General features: G+C 31.0%; 1 protein-coding gene across 1 annotated transcript; it reads left to right on the forward strand.

The window, feature by feature from the left end:
• The first annotated feature begins 2,683 nt into the window (after positions 1-2,683).
• LOC114314825 (salicylic acid-binding protein 2) lies at positions 2,684-17,794 on the forward strand. The gene is made up of 3 exons (XM_028261310.2): positions 2,684-3,193; positions 17,118-17,255; positions 17,396-17,794. The coding sequence occupies exons 1-3, from the start codon at positions 2,816-2,818 to the stop codon at positions 17,678-17,680; spliced, it is 801 nt and encodes a 266-aa protein (XP_028117111.2). The 5' UTR covers positions 2,684-2,815; the 3' UTR covers positions 17,681-17,794.
• Positions 17,795-18,482: the final 688 nt, after the last annotated feature.

Here is an 18,482-nt window from a genome sequence, read left to right on the forward strand (position 1 = left end):
AAAGAAACAACCAGATAAACCATGAACCTCGAGCAACTAAGGTAAAAAAAAAAAATTCTTTAGTTTTTATTGCAAAACAATATTCCACTTTCAACAGAAAATGAAAAACAAGAAAAGGAGGAACAACTGCAAATGAGTTTAGGAGTTTGTTTCTGGAAATGCAAGTGCAAAGATTATGAATGGTCCAAGTAACTATTAGTATTCAATTTTTATTTATTTTTTTTATGAGTGATCTATTTGATAAATTTTACAAAATATACAATTTAAATTAACGAGATAAGTCCAAAATGAGCTCACAATCACAACCCCATATCACTGAGATGGGTCCGGAATGGGGCAGTTCCCTCAACTTGATCCCTCACCTCACCCTCTTCCTTTACAAAAATGTCGCTTTTGGTAATAAATAAATAACTTACAAAAGGGCATATAATATCAAGGTCATTAATGTTGTGTTTGATCATAAATTTAGATAAAAATGTGAATAAGAGAAAATGGTAAAATATTTAATTTATATTTGTTTACTATTTCCTTTATCTAAATTTATGATTCAAACATATTCTAAAGAAATATTACTTATTTAATAATCTCATAGCACAATGCGAGAGTGACATTGTTTACGTAATGCCCTAGACTAATTGCATAACAAAAAAAATTTATGAGTCTAACATGCATACTAGCTCACCTATGTTAAATAACTAAAAAATAAAAAATAACCCATTTGAATTATATTATAATTTTTCATATTTTGAAATAATATGTAAATAATATCATGTAATACTTTAATAAAATTTAATTAATTTTTCAAAAGATACGGAACATAGAGATGCAAAAACTGTACCACATATGCAAGTTTAAGGTAAAGGGTTAGAAAACACAGTATATAGTATATACCAACCCATTCTCTTCAAAGGACTTTTCTAATGGGGGTGCGGAGACAGAGGAAGGAATATCTTTAGGCAAACATGGTTAAAAAACAAAAGAATAAAGAGAGTTGTTGAAAGTCTACATCAAAAAGCAAAAAAACAAAGAAAGTTCAACATATAGGTGGATGATGGTGCAAAGACAATTGACGAAGACCCAGATCAATGTCTAGAAAAATGTTAGATTCAGTACAGGACCGTGGGTGGCAATTGGAAAGTGCAAAGATGAAACATAACATCAATAGAGGATATAAACAACCTAGATGATATCAATATATCACAAAATATAGATATCGTTTGGGGAGAAATCCAGATTCAAAAATTAAAATCATAATAAAATATGTCAATAAATCAAAATATCAATGTCTAAAAAATACACAGATAACTACATATCAATCTCTGAAGAATATGGATATATCAATTGATATTATAAACTTCCCAACCTTAAAGTGGGAATCAAATTGAAGAATGGAAAGGATTGAAGGTGCCTCGTCACTCGTTCACAGTCGTTCACAGTCTTGCCTCGTCACTCGTCGTTCGCAGTCATTCACCCTCGTTCTTGCCTCGTCACTCGTCGTTCACAGTCGTTCGTCACTCGTCGTTCACAGTCGCTGCCTCGTCACTCCGGCGACGGCCGTCGTTCACCCTCGTCAATCTGCGAATGCCGTCGTTCACCCTCTTTCACCCTGGCACTGAATGATTTTCATTTCAGGATTTTGGGGATTCTGGGATTAGGATTTTGGGGGTTTTGGTTTGGTGAGTTTAGGGATTGGGATTTTGGGGATTTTGGGGATTTTAGGATGACCGCGAATGGGAGAAATCCCCGTGAATGGGAGAAATAAACGGGATGTGAATTTTTTTTTTTTTTTTTTTTTGCGACGGAATACATACCACCGTCGCAAATGATACTTGATTAACAAATTAAAAGGACGTCGTTTTACAATTTTTTTTTTTGCGACGGGCTTATGCCGTCACAAATGGTCCACCATTTGCGACCGCAACTCTTTACCGTTGCTAAATAATACTTTTTACGACGGTATACGTGCGTCGCAAATGCTCCTGCATTTTTCGGTGAAATTTATTAGCGACGGAGGTAAACCCCGTCGCAAAAGGCCATTTTCGTCGACGGTAGATAAACACCATCGCAAAAATACTTTTTTGGCGACGGCAACTACACTGCGTCGCAAAAACTCATTTTTTGCGACGGCAGGTGCCCCGTCGCAAAAGCCTCCGTGTTATATAATAGATTTTCTTGTAGTGTATAGAGCAAGCAATGGATTAATAATTTCCCATTATCCCCTTATCCCGCAATAAGAAAAATATTTGCAAAATGTATTTACAATTCTATCCATAATATATATATATATATATATATATATATATATATATATATATATATATATATATATATATATATTTATTAGAAAGAAAAAGGGCTCTGAAGTATCATCACGGCCCCGTGAGCCCTGACTCTGGGGTAACCGGTTGCCAGTCAGGAATTAATCCCCACCATGTGAGGGACCCACCACCGAGGCACTAGAGAAGTTCAACTATACCCCACAGGCCGCCGAGGGTTCGAACCGGAGTATAGAGGGGGGTCTCAAAAAGAACACTTCCACACTCCCCTCAGAATTCGACCCTGAATCATGCCAAGACGAGTTGATTTCTCCACTAGGCCACCACCCGGTAGTCATAATAATATGATAAAATATGTGTTAGTTTTAATTTATTATTCACTTAATGATAATAGACGCCAATTTCTATAACACATTACTGTGTGAATGAATTTATAAATATGCGTGCGTCACTATGTTGCACTGCTCCTTGCCTATATATAGAGAGGATAGGGAGCATCCATCCACATCGGAGGCCCACCATCACCAACAAACAAAAAGATGGAAGCAGCCAAACAACAAACACACACCCATTTCATCCTGGTACACGGTCTTTGCCACGGAGCTTGGTGTTGGTACAAGCTCAAACCACTGTTGGAGTCTCATGGCCACAAGGTCACTGCCCTCGACCTCTCAGCATCCGGTATCAACATGAAGAAGATAGAAGAGATTCGCACTTTTTATGACTATACGGTGCCGTTGATGGAGGTCATGGAATCGCTTCCTCCGGGCGAAAAGGTGGTTCTCGTTGGGCACAGTCTTGGTGGCTTGAACTTGGCTCTTGCCATGGACAAGTTCCCCCAGAAAATCTCCACTGCTGTCTTCGTCACTGCTTTCATGCCCGATACTGTGCACAAACCCTCGTTTGTTATCGAACAGGTATAGATTATATAGAAATTGATTGCAGAATCAGATATAAAAATAGTCATACAATTACAAGGCCCAGCCACTAATGCTAGAAACGTCTAAATCACTCATACACCATACGCGTATTTGTGGTCTTTTGTTTTCTACTTCGCACTTCATTTATTGGGTTATTTATTTGGTTCAGTTTTTTCTAAGTTAACAATAATTGATAATCAAAATGTAAAAATTAAAATTTCTGATTCTCATGTTTTCTAATAATAAGTTGTTTTTAAATTGAGAAAAATTCACATTAGTGAGTAATGATTTTTTTTAAAAAAAAAATTGAAATAATGATAAGTTCATATTATTAACAACACTGCTACTGACCCGAAATTTTCAAGCTTGAATTTGCCCCGAATCTAAAACGACGTCGTTTTAGATTATCTTACCGGTAAGAGAATTGTAATATATCTTACCGGTAAGAGAATTTTATTACATTTTACTGGTAAGAAAACCCAAAACGATACCGTTTTGAGTTTCGAGCCAATTTCGAGCCAAATGATTTTGGGCCCTCAAACATTTTTCTATTACTAATTGATCATAGTATTGTTAATGCTAGAATAATATTTTATATTAATGAAGCGACTAAGATTCGATAACGCTGTATTTGGTGGAAAGATTTGGAAATGAATTTGGAAAAGGAAAGGAAAAAGATGTGTGAACTAGATAAAATGTAGGTATATTTTATTCATATTTTACCTACCTTTTCATTTTTCCTTTCTAAATCTCACAAGCAAACACAGTGTAAAGATAATTTTTTTTCCCCCTCTTATTCTAGCTTTTTATGTTTCAAGTATTTTTTTAATTTATTTCAAAAGGTAAGTTATCTTCAAAATTAAATAGAAAATGACATATTGATAGTCACTTAATATACAAATATTTTATTATATATAATTTACATTATGACCAAACTCAAACTCTAATACAAGAGTAATTTTAGGCAATATGAAAGAAATATCATCTTAATGTGTGATATTTTATTGTGTGTAATTCAAAGATAGATAATTTTCATAAAACTTTTTATGATGTGCCTAGCATTATTCTTAATATAATAATATTTTTTTATAATATAATATTTTCTGTCTAATTTAAAATAAAATTTAACTTATGAGTAAATTTAAAAAAATAAAAAAATAAAAAAATATAAAAGTCCAAAACAGGAAAAAAGAAATTAAAGACAAAGTGAAAAAATAGTCAAATTTATCCATAATGGTTTACACAATAGATAAGGAAGCAGAGATAATGGTTGGTTTGTTAGGACTAACAAATCTATGGCTTAACCCAAGACTTCTAGCGCACTTGGTAAGTATTTGGGGTAAGATCTCAAGTCTTTAAGTTTGAAATTTTTTGGATTAACCTTTTGAGTGCAGCGCAGTTGATTAGGAGGTTAGTCTCAAGTTATTGTTACCGCAGTACTTGATATAGGTTTAATGTTTTTCACTGCATGAGTCCTGACTTAAGCCGAACTTATCTTGAGAGGTCGAGACAAATTTTTAAATTATAATCTCTGACTCAGAACGAACAATAAAATACATTGATGATCTCTGTAAGGGACATTGCTTTAGACCTGCGGAAGAGAAGAGGGATTTTCCTGTAACTCAAAAAAAAATATCAATGGCCCACTTGCAAATTCAAGCTGCAATACAAACCATGTTAGAAACGAGGCAATCGTTAGTTGAGTAAATAGCCAATCAGTGGGATGTAAAAAAAAAATAAGGGAAAGACATATTTAAAATATGAATTATTTTTTGTAATTTGAAAAATTATAAATATATCATTATAAAAAAAATTAATTAAAAAATAAAATTCGTATTTCTATATAATAATAAAATTATTTGAATTATTAATTGAAATATATTTATGATATTATTAAAAATTATTAATTAACTTGATAATTTATTAATAAAAATGATCATTTGTTAGGAAATTAGAAATTTCAGGAGGCGGGATATAATTTCTAGAACTATAGAGGGTAATTCATATTTTAAATAAATTTCAATTGGTGTATTTGTAATTTATCCAAAAAATAAATATCAATTCTATTGAAACTTTTATAAATTTGACTTTTAATGTAATAAAATTTATCATTAATATATAAATATTTTCTCTCACTTACATTGAAATAATATTTTCTCTGTATTGTTGTTGGAAGAAATATATCTAGTGTTTTAATTTGATTGCTATTAATTTAAATAGTAAGATTAATGCGGATCTATCCCGTTGTAGGTCTCTTTGCATTTTATGTGCAAAGCTTGCAGGCTTTTCTCCCAATTCGCGCGCTTTAAGAGGTCGTAGCCCAAAGTAGTGTAGTATTATCCAATAATTTTAAATAATTAAAGACATTAAAATAATGTTTGCCTTCAGTCTTTAATTATTATTATTATTATTTTGGCACGTCTTACTAATTTGTTAATTATTGGTTGGCGGAGGAAAGCAATGTAAGAAAAATTAAGGTTATGAAAGAAATATTACGAAAAAATTTAAAAAAATTTAAAAAATAATCTATTTTCATGAAATTTTTGTTGGAACAATCTTCAGTGTAAATAAAATAACTAGAAATAAATTCAAACAAAATAAATAAATAACATACCGGATTTATTTTGTCGAACCAAATAAAATTACAAGACCAAGTCGAGTGTGTGACACTCTGTCCTTAAGACAGATTCGCCCCGCTATGGTACTTGCGGTTGAGTGACGTCTATCTCACAGGATACAATGATCTTCACAAATTGTAGTAGTACTCCAAACAACTTGTTCGGCGAACCAAACCTGTGTTCTAACTCTCTGAATATTTTTTCCTAAAATTATAAATGAAGAATAAAAACAAATGCAATATTTTTTTGGACAGCAAGAGGATCATAAAACAGACTGAATTTTTCCCGGGATCAAAACTGATGGACAGGTTGAATATAAATAAGGCCGAACCGGTGTGAAACACACCTGAAACTCAAGCCGAATAGGTGCAACATTTCAAACAAATACCCATTGTTTGAAATTGAACCTCAATATTCAAATAGTGATTTGTCCGTTAGTGGACAAATAAAGAAACTGAGGCAACTTTACTTTATTTAATCTATTTCAAATATATATAAATATATATAACTAATGAAATAGTTAAATAAATAAATAAAGAGGTACAAACTTTAGGAACCATTTAAGGAACCTAAAATTTAAATTTAGAATTAAATTAAATTCTAAAATTACACATCTTAAGAAACCACTTAGGAACTCAAAATTTGAATTTAGAATTAAATTAAATTCCCACAATAATTTTTATTAAAAAAATTCAAAAGAATTTTATCTAAAAAATTAATGTTAAACCCGAAAACGACGTCAACTACCCATTCACTCATAAATGGTTTTCACGTTCTGTCTTCACCACTTCACCTCTTCGGACCCACCCCAAAAGACGTTTGGGGTCCACCCAAAATGGGCTCAAAATTATGCCTATATAAAACCATTTTTCAACAATCCCCCACATGAATGGAATTTGACGGAGAGAAAATGCAACAACATGATCTAATCAGAGAGAGTACAGAAATTGAAAATATTCTGCAAAGGATAGGTAGCTTTTGGCTTTGAACCTTCCCTTGTGAGACACTATCGGATTTACTAGCTAACCAGTGAACATGATGTCTTGAACTGTTCAGCCGTTTGTGTAAACCAAGACAATAGAACTCACACAGATTATCCCCAGACACAGTTTAGTTCTCACTATTGTGTTCATTTTGGCCCTGAACAACCTGGTCTTTCATGAGTGCTCTAAAGACTTGTAGCCCTTCACAAATCTTATAGAACCGGCCCAGTTCACACTCACATAGGTGATTCTTATGAAAAATATCCTGCCATACTCCACTAGGTTTACCTAGATATAAGAATCATTAAAAGTATTACTTAACCTAAATCGCTGCAGACATCACTTATTTCATCATAGAAATGGGTAGGAGTAGGACTCCACAGTGATCCTTCTGAGTCAATCACAACTCGGTTGTCCCTTTGAACCTAGATCTTGGGATCTCCAGTCAACTAGGTTGGGTTGCCGTTGTGGTAACTCTTATTTAATAGGCTTAAGTCCCATTCCCCTCGATGAATTTTCAACTAACTCTCTTGCTAACCCTTTGGTTAGTGGATCCGCTATGTTGTCTTTAGACTTAACATATTCTATGGAAATAATTCCATTAGAGAGTAGTTGTCGTATGGTGTTATGTAGACGACGAATGTGTCGTGACTTACCGTTATACATATGACTCTGTGCTCTACCTATTGCTGATTGACTATCACAATGTATGCATATAGCAGGCACCAGTTTTGGCCAAATTGGAATATCTTCAAGGAAGTGGCGAAGCCATTCTGCCTCTTCCCCTGCTTTGTCTAAAGCTATGAATTCAGATTCCATAGTAGACCTAGCAATACACGTCTGTTTGGAAGATTTCCAAGATACAGCCGCCCCACCAAGAGTAAAGACATACCCACTGGTGGACTTCGAGTCTCTAGTATCCGATATCCAATTTGCATCACAGTATCCTTCAAGTACTGCTGGATATCTAGTATAATTCAGCCCAATGTTACGAGTAAATCGGAGATATCTTAGAACCCTTATAATTGCTTTCCAGTGTTCTACTCCCGGATTACTCGTATATCTACTTAATTTACTTACTGCATAAGCTATATCTGGGCGGGTGCAGTTCATCAAGTACATTAAGCTTCCAATAATTTGGGCATACTCTAATTGAGAAATACTTTCCTGTACATTCTTAGAAAGATACAAATTTACATCTACAGGAGTTCTAGCAAGATGATCATCATCTTTGCTGAATTTGTCAAGTATTTTCTCAATGTAATGAGATTGTGACAAAGCATATCCTTCTGATGTTTTGGTAATTTTCATACCAAGTATTACATCAGCAATGCCCATGTCCTTCATGTCAAAATGTTTATTCAACATTTTCTTGGTAGTTTTAATCATGTCATTATTACTACCAATGATGAGCATATCATCTACATAAAGACATACAATGACATAACATTTATCTGTGTTTTTAATATAAACACATTTGTCACACTCATTAATTTTAAATCCATTTGACATCATTGCCTTGTCAAATTTCTCATGCCATTGCTTTGGCGCTTGTTTTAAACCATATAATGATTTAACCAATTTACACACTTTCTTTTCTTTCCCTGGAACAGAAAACCCTTCTGGTTGTTCCATGTAAATTTCTTCATTTAACTCACCATTTAAGAAAGCGGTTTTAACATCCATTTGATGAATTTCTAGATTGTATAGAGATGCAATGGCAATTAGCATTCTAATGGATGTTATTCTAGTAACTGGTGAGTACGTGTCAAAGTAATCAAGACCTTCTTTTTGTCTAAATCCTTTGACTACAAGTCTTGCCTTGTATTTTTCAATTGATCCATCCGCTTTCAATTTTCTTTTGAAAATCCACTTGTACCCAAGAGGTTTACAACCTGGTGGCAAGTCCACTAATTCCCAAGTGTGATTTTGCAAGATGGATTCAACTTCACTGTTGACAGCTTCTTTCCATAAAGGAGCTTCAGGACTGGACATAGCCTCTTTAAAAGTTAAAGGCTCATTTTCTACCATATATGTTAGAAAATCTGGACCAAAAGATTTTGAGGTTCTAGCACGTTTACTACGCCTAGGTTCCTCTTCTTCATTTTGATCTAACTCTTGTTCTTGATCATGTTCTTGATCATTACTAGTAATAGCATCAAAAGATCTTTTCTTATTACTAGTCTCTTGTCCAATCTTATTCGGAAATACATGTTCATAGAACGATGCATTCCGAGATTCAATAATAGTATTTACATGCATTTCGGAATGTTCTGATTTATGAATCAAAAACCGATATGCACTACTATTCTTGGCATAACCAATGAAAATGCAATCAATGGTCTTAGGACCTATCTTAGTCTTTTTAGGACTAGGAATAGCCACTTTAGCCAAACACCCCCACACTTTTAAGTATTTGTAGGATGGTACTCTTCCATGCCACAATTCGTAAGGTGTTTGATTCACTTTCTTTCGGGGTACTTTATTAAGTATATAATTAGCAGAAAGTATTACTTCCCCCCACAAGTTCTGAGGTAATCCAGAACTTATTAACATGGCATTCATCATTTCTTTTAAAGTCCTATTTTTCCTTTCAGCAATTCCATTTTGCTGAGGTGAGTAAGGAGCGGTGGTTTGATGAATTATTCCATGTTCTTTACAAAACTCACTAAAAGGTGATTCATATTCACCACCTCTATCACTTCTAAGTTTCTTGATTTTCTTACCAAGTTGATTTTCAACTTCATTCTTATATTGAATGAAAGTTTCCAAAGCTTCATCCTTGGTTCGAATTAAATAAATATAACTATATCTAGTATAGTCATCTATAAAAGTGATTACATACTTTTTTCCACCTCTGGTTTGAATTGATTTAAAATCACAAATGTCACTATGAATTAATTCAAGTGGTTCCGTACTTCTTTCAATTGAATGAAAAGGAGTTCTAGATAATTTTGCCTCAACACAAATTTCACATTTATGATTTGAATCAATGTCAAATTTAGGTAAACATTCCATATTAATTAATCTACGCAAAGATCCATAATTAACATGTCCTAGTCTACCATGCCATAAATTTGAAGACTCAAGCAAGTAAGAAGAAGATGTAGTATTATTAATAACTGATGGTACAATGGTCATTACATTTAACTTGAAAAGGCCATCAGACATGTAACCTTTTCCTACATACATCCCATTCTTAGTAAGTACAAATTTATCACTCTCAAATACTAGCCTAAACCCATTCTTACTCAACAAAGATCCGGAAACAAGATTCTTGCGAATGTCCGGTACATGCAGCACATTGTTGAGAGTGAGTTCCTTTCCTGATGTCATCTTGAGTACAATCTTTCCTTGTCCTTCAACTTTGGAAGTTGAGGAGTTGCCCATAAAAAGTTGTTCACCATTATCCACTGTAGAATAAGATGTGAACATCTTTTTGTCGGCACAGATATGGCGAGTAGCACCAGTGTCCACCCACCATTCTTTAGGATTTCCGACAAGATTTGCCTCAGAAACAACTGCAGAAAGATTGATGTCATCGACACCATTGGAAATATTATCCACTTCGGTCATGTGGGCTTGTGCAGGCTTCTTGCTTGTTCTTTTCTTACTTTTGCCTTTGCTACGGCAATCTTTGGCCCGATGTCCCTCTTTGTCACAGATGTAACATTTACCATTAAACTTGTACTTTTTATTATCCCCCCCTTTAGAGCCTTGTGATGAACTTTCTCCAGAAGACTTTCGTTTCTTGGTTTTTGAAGTATGTTCCACCACATTTGCCTTAGACTCCATAGGATGCTTACCAGCCCGCTTTTCAGAATTGCGGTTGTCCTCCTCAATCCTCAAACGCACAATTAACTCGTCCATAGAAATTTCTTTGCGCTTATGTTTGAGGTAGTTCTTGAATTCCTTCTAGCCTTTTGGTAATTTTTCAATTAAGGCTGCAACTTGAAAGGATTCACTGAGAAACATACCTTCTGCGTGAATGTCATGCAGAATGAGTTGGAAATCTTGAGCTTGGCTGATCACAGTTTTGGAATCAACCATTACAAAATCTAAGAATCTGCCAACCACAAATTTCTTTGAGCCGGCATCTTCCGTTTTGTACTTTTTCTCCAACGATTCCCAAAGTTCCTTTGCAGTCTTGATTGGACTGTAGACGTTGTATAATGTGTTGTCAAGTCCGTTCAAGACGTAATTCCGGCAAAGGAAATCGGCATGTTTCCAAGCATCAACCGCAGCAACCACTTGCCGGTCGGTTTCATCCTCTTTCAGGATAGGAGCATCTTCACGGAGGAAACGAGCCAGGTTCAGAGTTGTAAGATAGAACAACATTTTCTGTTGCCATCTTTTAAAGTCAGTTCCTAAGAACTTCTCTGGCTTTTCACCGTGATTTACCGGTATTGTTACAACAGGAGAGGGGGTTGGCGTCATTGCAGCCACCACAGTAGTACTTGTTTGGGCATTCGTTTCAGTAGCCATCAATTCTAATATATAAAACAAAATTATAATTAGAATTTACACTACACAGAAAATTAAACCAAATCCACAGAATTAAATTCCGTAAAAATAAAAGAAACAAGAATGTAACTTTTATTTTCCAATTAATTTGAAAATAAAATAAAATTTTATTTAAACAAATTAATTCCACACAGAAAATTAAATTCTGTAAAATAAAAGAAATAAAAACTATAACTTTTATTTTTCAATTAATTTGGAAATAAAATAAAATTTTATTTACCCAAATTAATTCCACACAAGAAAATTAATTTCAGTAACACTTCAATAATTAAAATACTGAAACAGAATTTTAATTAATGAAAACTCAGAAAATAATTTCTAAAACCCAAAATTAATTTCTGAAAAAATTCCACAAAAATATATTCTGAATTGTTAATGACACCAGTATCGTACTACTAGTTGTTGTCAAAGAAAAGAGACAGTATATTACTACTATCTGTCAAATAGCATATAATCACTATTTGTTTTTCCAACCAGAATATTATTTTGCAAATCCACAGAAAATAATTTTCTTCCGAAATTATTTACGAAGAAAGAAAAAGGAAAACAAACGAAAAATTCTGTAAACAGAATAATTCGAATCTGTCTTAAGATTGTTGGAACAATCTTCAGTGTAAATAAAATAACTAGAAATAAATTCAAACAAAATAAATAAATAACATACCGGATTTATTTTGTCGAACCAAATAAAATTACAAGACCAAGTCGAGTGTGTGACACTCTGTCCTTAAGACAGATTCGCCCCGCTATGGTACTTGCGGTTGAGTGACGTCTATCTCACAGGATACAATGATCTTCACAAATTGTAGTAGTACTCCAAACAACTTGTTCGGCGAACCAAACCTGTGTTCTAACTCTCTGAATATTTTTTCCTAAAATTATAAATGAAGAATAAAAACAAATGCAATATTTTTTTTGGACAGCAAGAGGATCATAAAACAGACTGAATTTTTCCCGGGATCAAAACTGATGGACAGGTTGAATATAAATAAGGCCGAACCGGTGTGAAACACACCTGAAACTCAAGCCGAATAGGTGCAACATTTCAAACAAATACCCAGCGTTTGAAATTGAACTTCAATATTCAAATAGTGATTTGTCCGTTAGTGGACAAATAAAGAAACTGAGGCAACTTTACTTTATTTAATCTATTTCAAATATATATAAATATATATAACTAATGAAATAGTTAAATAAATAAATAAAGAGGTACAAACTTTAGGAACCATTTAAGGAACCTAAAATTTAAATTTAGAATTAAATTAAATTCTAAAATTACACATCTTAAGAAACCACTTAGGAACTCAAAATTTGAATTTAGAATTAAATTAAATTCCCACAATAATTTTTATTAAAAAAATTCAAAAGAATTTTATCTAAAAAATTAATGTTAAACCCGAAAACGACGTCAACTACCCATTCACTCATAAATGGTTTTGACGTTCTGTCTTCACCACTTCACCTCTTCGGACCCACCCCAAAAGACGTTTGGGGTCCACCCAAAATGGGCTCAAAATTATGCCTATATAAAACCATTTTTCAACAATTTTAAGAAATAATCTAGTGTGATATGTAACAAAATAAAAAAAGTGGTTTACCTTAATGTAAACTAGCATATCACCCGTACTATGTACGGAATAAAATAATATATTATTTAATAAAAATATGATAATTATATTTTATTTTTTTATATTATGTAAAATAAAAGTTAAACGGAATCAAGATTTTCTTAATTGTTTAAAATTAAGAAAATCAAAAAATTAGTATGAGATATTGATCATAAGGATTCTCACTAAAAATCTAATTTCGCTTATATAAATGGGAGTATAAGATTCACTTTCTGTAAGTAAAACAATTCACTTTTTTCTTTTTTTTCTCAATGTGGGATTATAAAATAAAAATTAAATGAAAGCTAATCAATTGGAATTTTTTTAATTGTTTAAAAGTTAACAATTGTTTGGGCAGAAAATTTATTTCGAATCAAACAATCTTAGCAGTTTAATCTTTAATTAGGTTGATCTTTAATTTATTTCGAATCAAACAAATTTAACCAATATATTTTGATAAAATCGTTAAAATCGCAGTTAAACCAGCGAATCAATCAAACTGAAAACGATTCACCCTATTGGCTAGGTCAAAGGACGAACCAACTTATACAAAAATTAATTAATTAAAAGTTTTAAATTGAAACATACATAACACTACAATATTAAATGGAAGCATAAGGTTTATATAGTGAAACAACTCATTTTTTCCTCCTCTTCTTGATGTGGGATTGTAAAATAAAAGTTAACAGTTGTTTGGACAGGAAATTCATTTCTAATCAAACAATCTCAATCGTTCAATTTTTAATAAGGTCAACCTTAGTTTATTTCAAATCAAACAAATCTAAGTAATATATTTTGATAAAACAACTAAAACCGTGGTTAAACCAGTGAATCATTCAAACAAAAACGATTCAGCCTAATCGGCTAAGTTAAAAGACCAACTAATTTACAACAAAATTAATTAATTAAAACCTTTAAATTTTATTTTAAAATTTAAACCATCTTGAACTGAAATATGCACAATACTATAATATTAAATGAGAGTATAAGATTCAATTTATATAAGTGAAACAACTAACTTTTTATTTCTTTTCTCGATGTAGGATTGCAATTATTTTAAAGTTAAATATTATAAGAGTTTCAAAATCTCATACAATATTATTTTTAAAATCAAAACGTCTATGTAGGATTGTACAATAAAAGTTAAATGGAAGCTAACCAATGGAGATTTTCTTAATTGTTTAAAATTAAGAAAATAAAAAAAAAATGGTATTAATTATAAGGCTTTTTACTAAAAATCTTTTTTTGCTTATATAAATAAGAGTATAAGATTCACTTTATATAAGTAAAACAATTCACTTTTTCCTTCTTTTCCCGATGCGGGGTTGTAAAATAAAAGTTAAATGGATATGCACATTGGATTGCAGATTGAAACTGTATTTACAAAAGCACCTTCACATAGCACGGGTGATAGGAGTATTCTACATGTGTTCTTAAACACACACACACACACAAAAAGAAAAATTGGTATTGATTATAGAGTTTCTCACTAAAAATCTTCTTTTGCTTATATAAATGTGAGCATAAAATTAATTTTATATAAGTAAAACAATTCATTTTTTTCCTACTTTTTCCTGATGCGGGACTGTAAAATAAAAATTAAATGAAAGCTAACCAATGGAGATTTTATTAATTGCTTAAAATTAAGAAATTTCAATAATTTATATAAATTGGAGTATAAAATTCATTTTATATAAATGAAACAATTTACTTTTTCTTTTCTTTTTTTTCCTCCCGATTTGGGATTGTAAAATAAAAGATAAATGGAAGTTAGCCAATAGAAATTTTCTTAATTTTTTAAAATTAAGAAAATTCAAGAATTTTAGAATGAGTGTTTGGATTTTCTAAAAAGTTTCTTCCTTAAAACTCCCTTTATAAGATTCATTTTATATAAGTAAAAAAATTCACTTTTTCATTCTTTTCCCGATGTGGGATTGTAACACTTTATATAAGTGAAACTACTCACTTTTTCTTTCTTTTCTCGATGTGAGATTGTAATTATTTTAAAATTAAATATTATAAGAGTTTCAAAATCCCATATAAAATTATTTTTAAAATCAAAATTATGTGAGATTGTAAAATAAAAGTTAAATGGAAGTTAGCCAATGGGGATTTTCTTTATTGTTTAAAATTAAGAAAATTAAAAAAATGAGTATGAGACATTGATTATAGAGCTTCTCACTAAAAATCTATTTTTGCTTATATAAATGAGAGTATAAAATTCACTTTATGTAAGTGAGACAATTCACTTTTTCTTTCTTTTTTCAATGTGGAATTGTAAAATAAAAAGTAAAAGAAAACTAATCAACGGAAATTAGAGAGACATAGTTTAGGTTGATGAATTTAGCATACTCGATCATTTTGTAAACTCATATGTATATTAAAAAAAATAAAAAATCAAATTCATTCTAAAGTCATGTTCCTGTGATTTCAATGTAATAAAAATATATGATCTATTTATAAAATTATATATATTATTTATTTTTAAAAATTAAATATAATAAAATTACGTGATTATAAATGATAGTCTCGCTCAAAGTAAATCAAAGTTTCATTTGTTCAGAATGTTGTTAATAAAAACTGAAAATAAATCAAAGTCAATCAACTGACATCTTCTCCTCTCTAACATGTGCCTTGTTACATTGTCATCTATGTGGTCATAATTGTGGAATTAACTTGCATCATTTCATTTTGAGTAAAATATTGTTTTAAAAATATAATTAATTGGACCTAATTGGGGGAGATGGGTGACGGCCTTCAAATTTTGAAACCCTTTTATAATAATAATAATATTAATTATTAAAAAAAACCTTTAAATTATATAAGTTGGCTTCCTATTAGAGAGACATATTTTCAACATACAGTTTGGTAAACCATCAACCTAAACTATGATAAAAGCTTCCAACTTAAACTATCACAACCTGTCACTATATTCCAACCTAAACAATTCATTTTTTCTTTCTTTTTTCGATGTGGGATTTTCAAATAAAAGTTAGTCAATGGAGATCTTCTTAATTGTTTAAAATTAAGAAAATTACGAAAATTAAGAAAATTAGTATAAGATATTGAAATTCTCACAAGGCTCCTCACTAAATGGGATGAGAGTATAAGATTCTCTTTATATGAGTAAAACAACTCATTTTTTTTTCTTTTTTCTTTTTTCCGAAGTAGGATTATCAAATAAAAGTAATTATTTAAAATTAAGAAAATCAAGAAAATTAGAATGAGGGTTTGGAGCTCTTAAAAGGCTTCTCACTAAACAGTCCATTTTCCTTATATATATAGATGCGTTTAATTTTGAAGTTTTAGTTTGTAAATAGTATAGACTTATTAGTTTTGTCTTATAGTATGATTGATAGATTGTAATTTAGTGTATGTGATTGCATAACATAACACCACAAACTAATTTAAGGATAAAGAATCTTTATGAAATTTTTAATGATAAACATAATATTACTCAAAATTAAGATATAGTTCATGTTAAAAAATACTTTGTCCCAAAACAATCGCAGTAATTTGAAAATTTTATGATACAAAATCTTGAAATATAATCTAATAATTGTAAATACTTTAAAAAAAGAATAATGTAATACTTAAAATATTTCTATCCAATATTTAATATATCCTGTTTTGTATCAGCACATTATTTATTAATATAAGAATAATGCTATATGTATTAATTATTGTATATATTAGTATGCTAACAGATGATGTGGCATAATTTTATAAATTTTTGATATTTATAATTTGTATAATAAATAAGATCATTAATAATATTATAACATTAATTAATACATTAATATATACACTAATTAATACATATAACATTATCGTGAATATAATAAGTCCTATCCTTTATGTATATCGGTAATGTCAGTGGTTACTTATTTATATCCAATTATTTTTTTCCTACTAAAAAAAGGGAGAAATTACACTGAAAAATTATTTACAAATAAATAAAAGATATTATAAATATTATAATTTTTTTATTAATTTATAAAAAAAAAATTCATCTGACACTCTGTCAGGTAGTTTCCCAAAAAACTGCCCCTCTCAAACGAAAACTTATTGAGTTGTTGTTGTCGTTGTTTTTATTTTATTTTATTTTATTTGAATAAGAAACTTTTAGATTGAAGTTCACAAACTTTTTGAGTTGTCTGTTTCTTGGTTAATTTTCTTCTTGCTACAGAGCCTTAAGGGGACAACCCCAGAATCATGGTTGGACACAAAGTTTGAATCTTATGGTACTCCTGAAATGCCCCTAACATCAATGCTCCTTGGCCCCAAATTTCTGGCATCCAAACTCTACCAACTATGCCCCATCCAAGTAAGCCATCCTCCTCTCTCTCTCTCTCTGTGAAAATTAAACATAGGAAAAAAAATATTACCATATGATTTCAATGTTCGAATCCATATTTATTTTTTGTGTTTCTAAACATACAAGAAGTTAATATGCTATTTTTATAGGATTTCACACTAGCAACAACATTAGTGAGGCCAGGGTCATTATTTTTAGAAGATTTGGCACATGCAAATAACTTCTCAAATGAAGGTTATGGATCGGTGACGCGAGTTTTTGTTGTGTGCAACGAAGATTACACAATACCAGAGGAATACCAACGATGGATGATCGAAAACAGCGGAGGAGTGAAAGAGGTGAAGGAGATCAAAGGTGCAGATCATATGGCAATGTTTTCAAAGCCTCGAGAACTCTGTTGCTATCTCTTAGAGATTGCTAATAAGCACACTTAAAAATATGATATGGCAAATAAAGCAACCTTAAAAAGACTTTTATGTGCTATGTTTTGCTTGTAGCATGATATTTTTCCCCTTTTAATTTGTGATAATAAAATTGTTGTTGTTGCATTGGTTGTGATTGTTTTCAAACTTTCTACATAAATGTATCTTTTTTTCCTGTTTGTTGCTTTTTTTTTTTTTTTTTTTTTTTTTTTAATTTGACATGTAAGTCGTGTTTAAATCATGCATTTGAGTAAAAATTTAAAAAGACAAAGATAAAAATAATTACAAGGGCAAAATTTGTTTTACCCCCTTATGATTTTGCTTCGAAATATTTTATCCTTTTATAGTTCAAATACAAGAAAAGAACCCTTATGATTTTCAAAGCCTCAGAGGAGTGAAAGACGTGAAGGAGATCAAAGGTGCAGATCATATGGCAATGTTTTCAAAGCCTCGAGAACTCTGTTGCTATCTCTTAGACATTGCTAATAAGCACACTTAAAAATATGATATGGCAAATAAAGCAACCTTAAAAAGACTTTTATGTGCTATGTTTTGCTTGTAGCATGATATTTTTCCCCTTTTAATTTGTGATAATAAAATTGTTGTTGTTGCATTGGTTGTGATTGTTTTCAAACTTTCTACATAAATGTATCTTTCTTTCCTGTTTGTTTGTTTCTTTTTTTTTTTTTTTTAATTTGACATGTAAGTCGTGTTTAAATCATGCATTTGAGTAAAAATTTAAAAAGATAAAGATAAAAATAATGACAAGGGCAAAATTTATTTTACCCCCTTATGATTTTGCTTTGAAATATTT

Source organism: Camellia sinensis, chromosome 1 (assembly GCF_055761805.1).
Source record: "Camellia sinensis isolate YWXY chromosome 1, ASM5576180v1, whole genome shotgun sequence".
Taxonomy (NCBI): domain Eukaryota; kingdom Viridiplantae; phylum Streptophyta; class Magnoliopsida; order Ericales; family Theaceae; genus Camellia; species Camellia sinensis.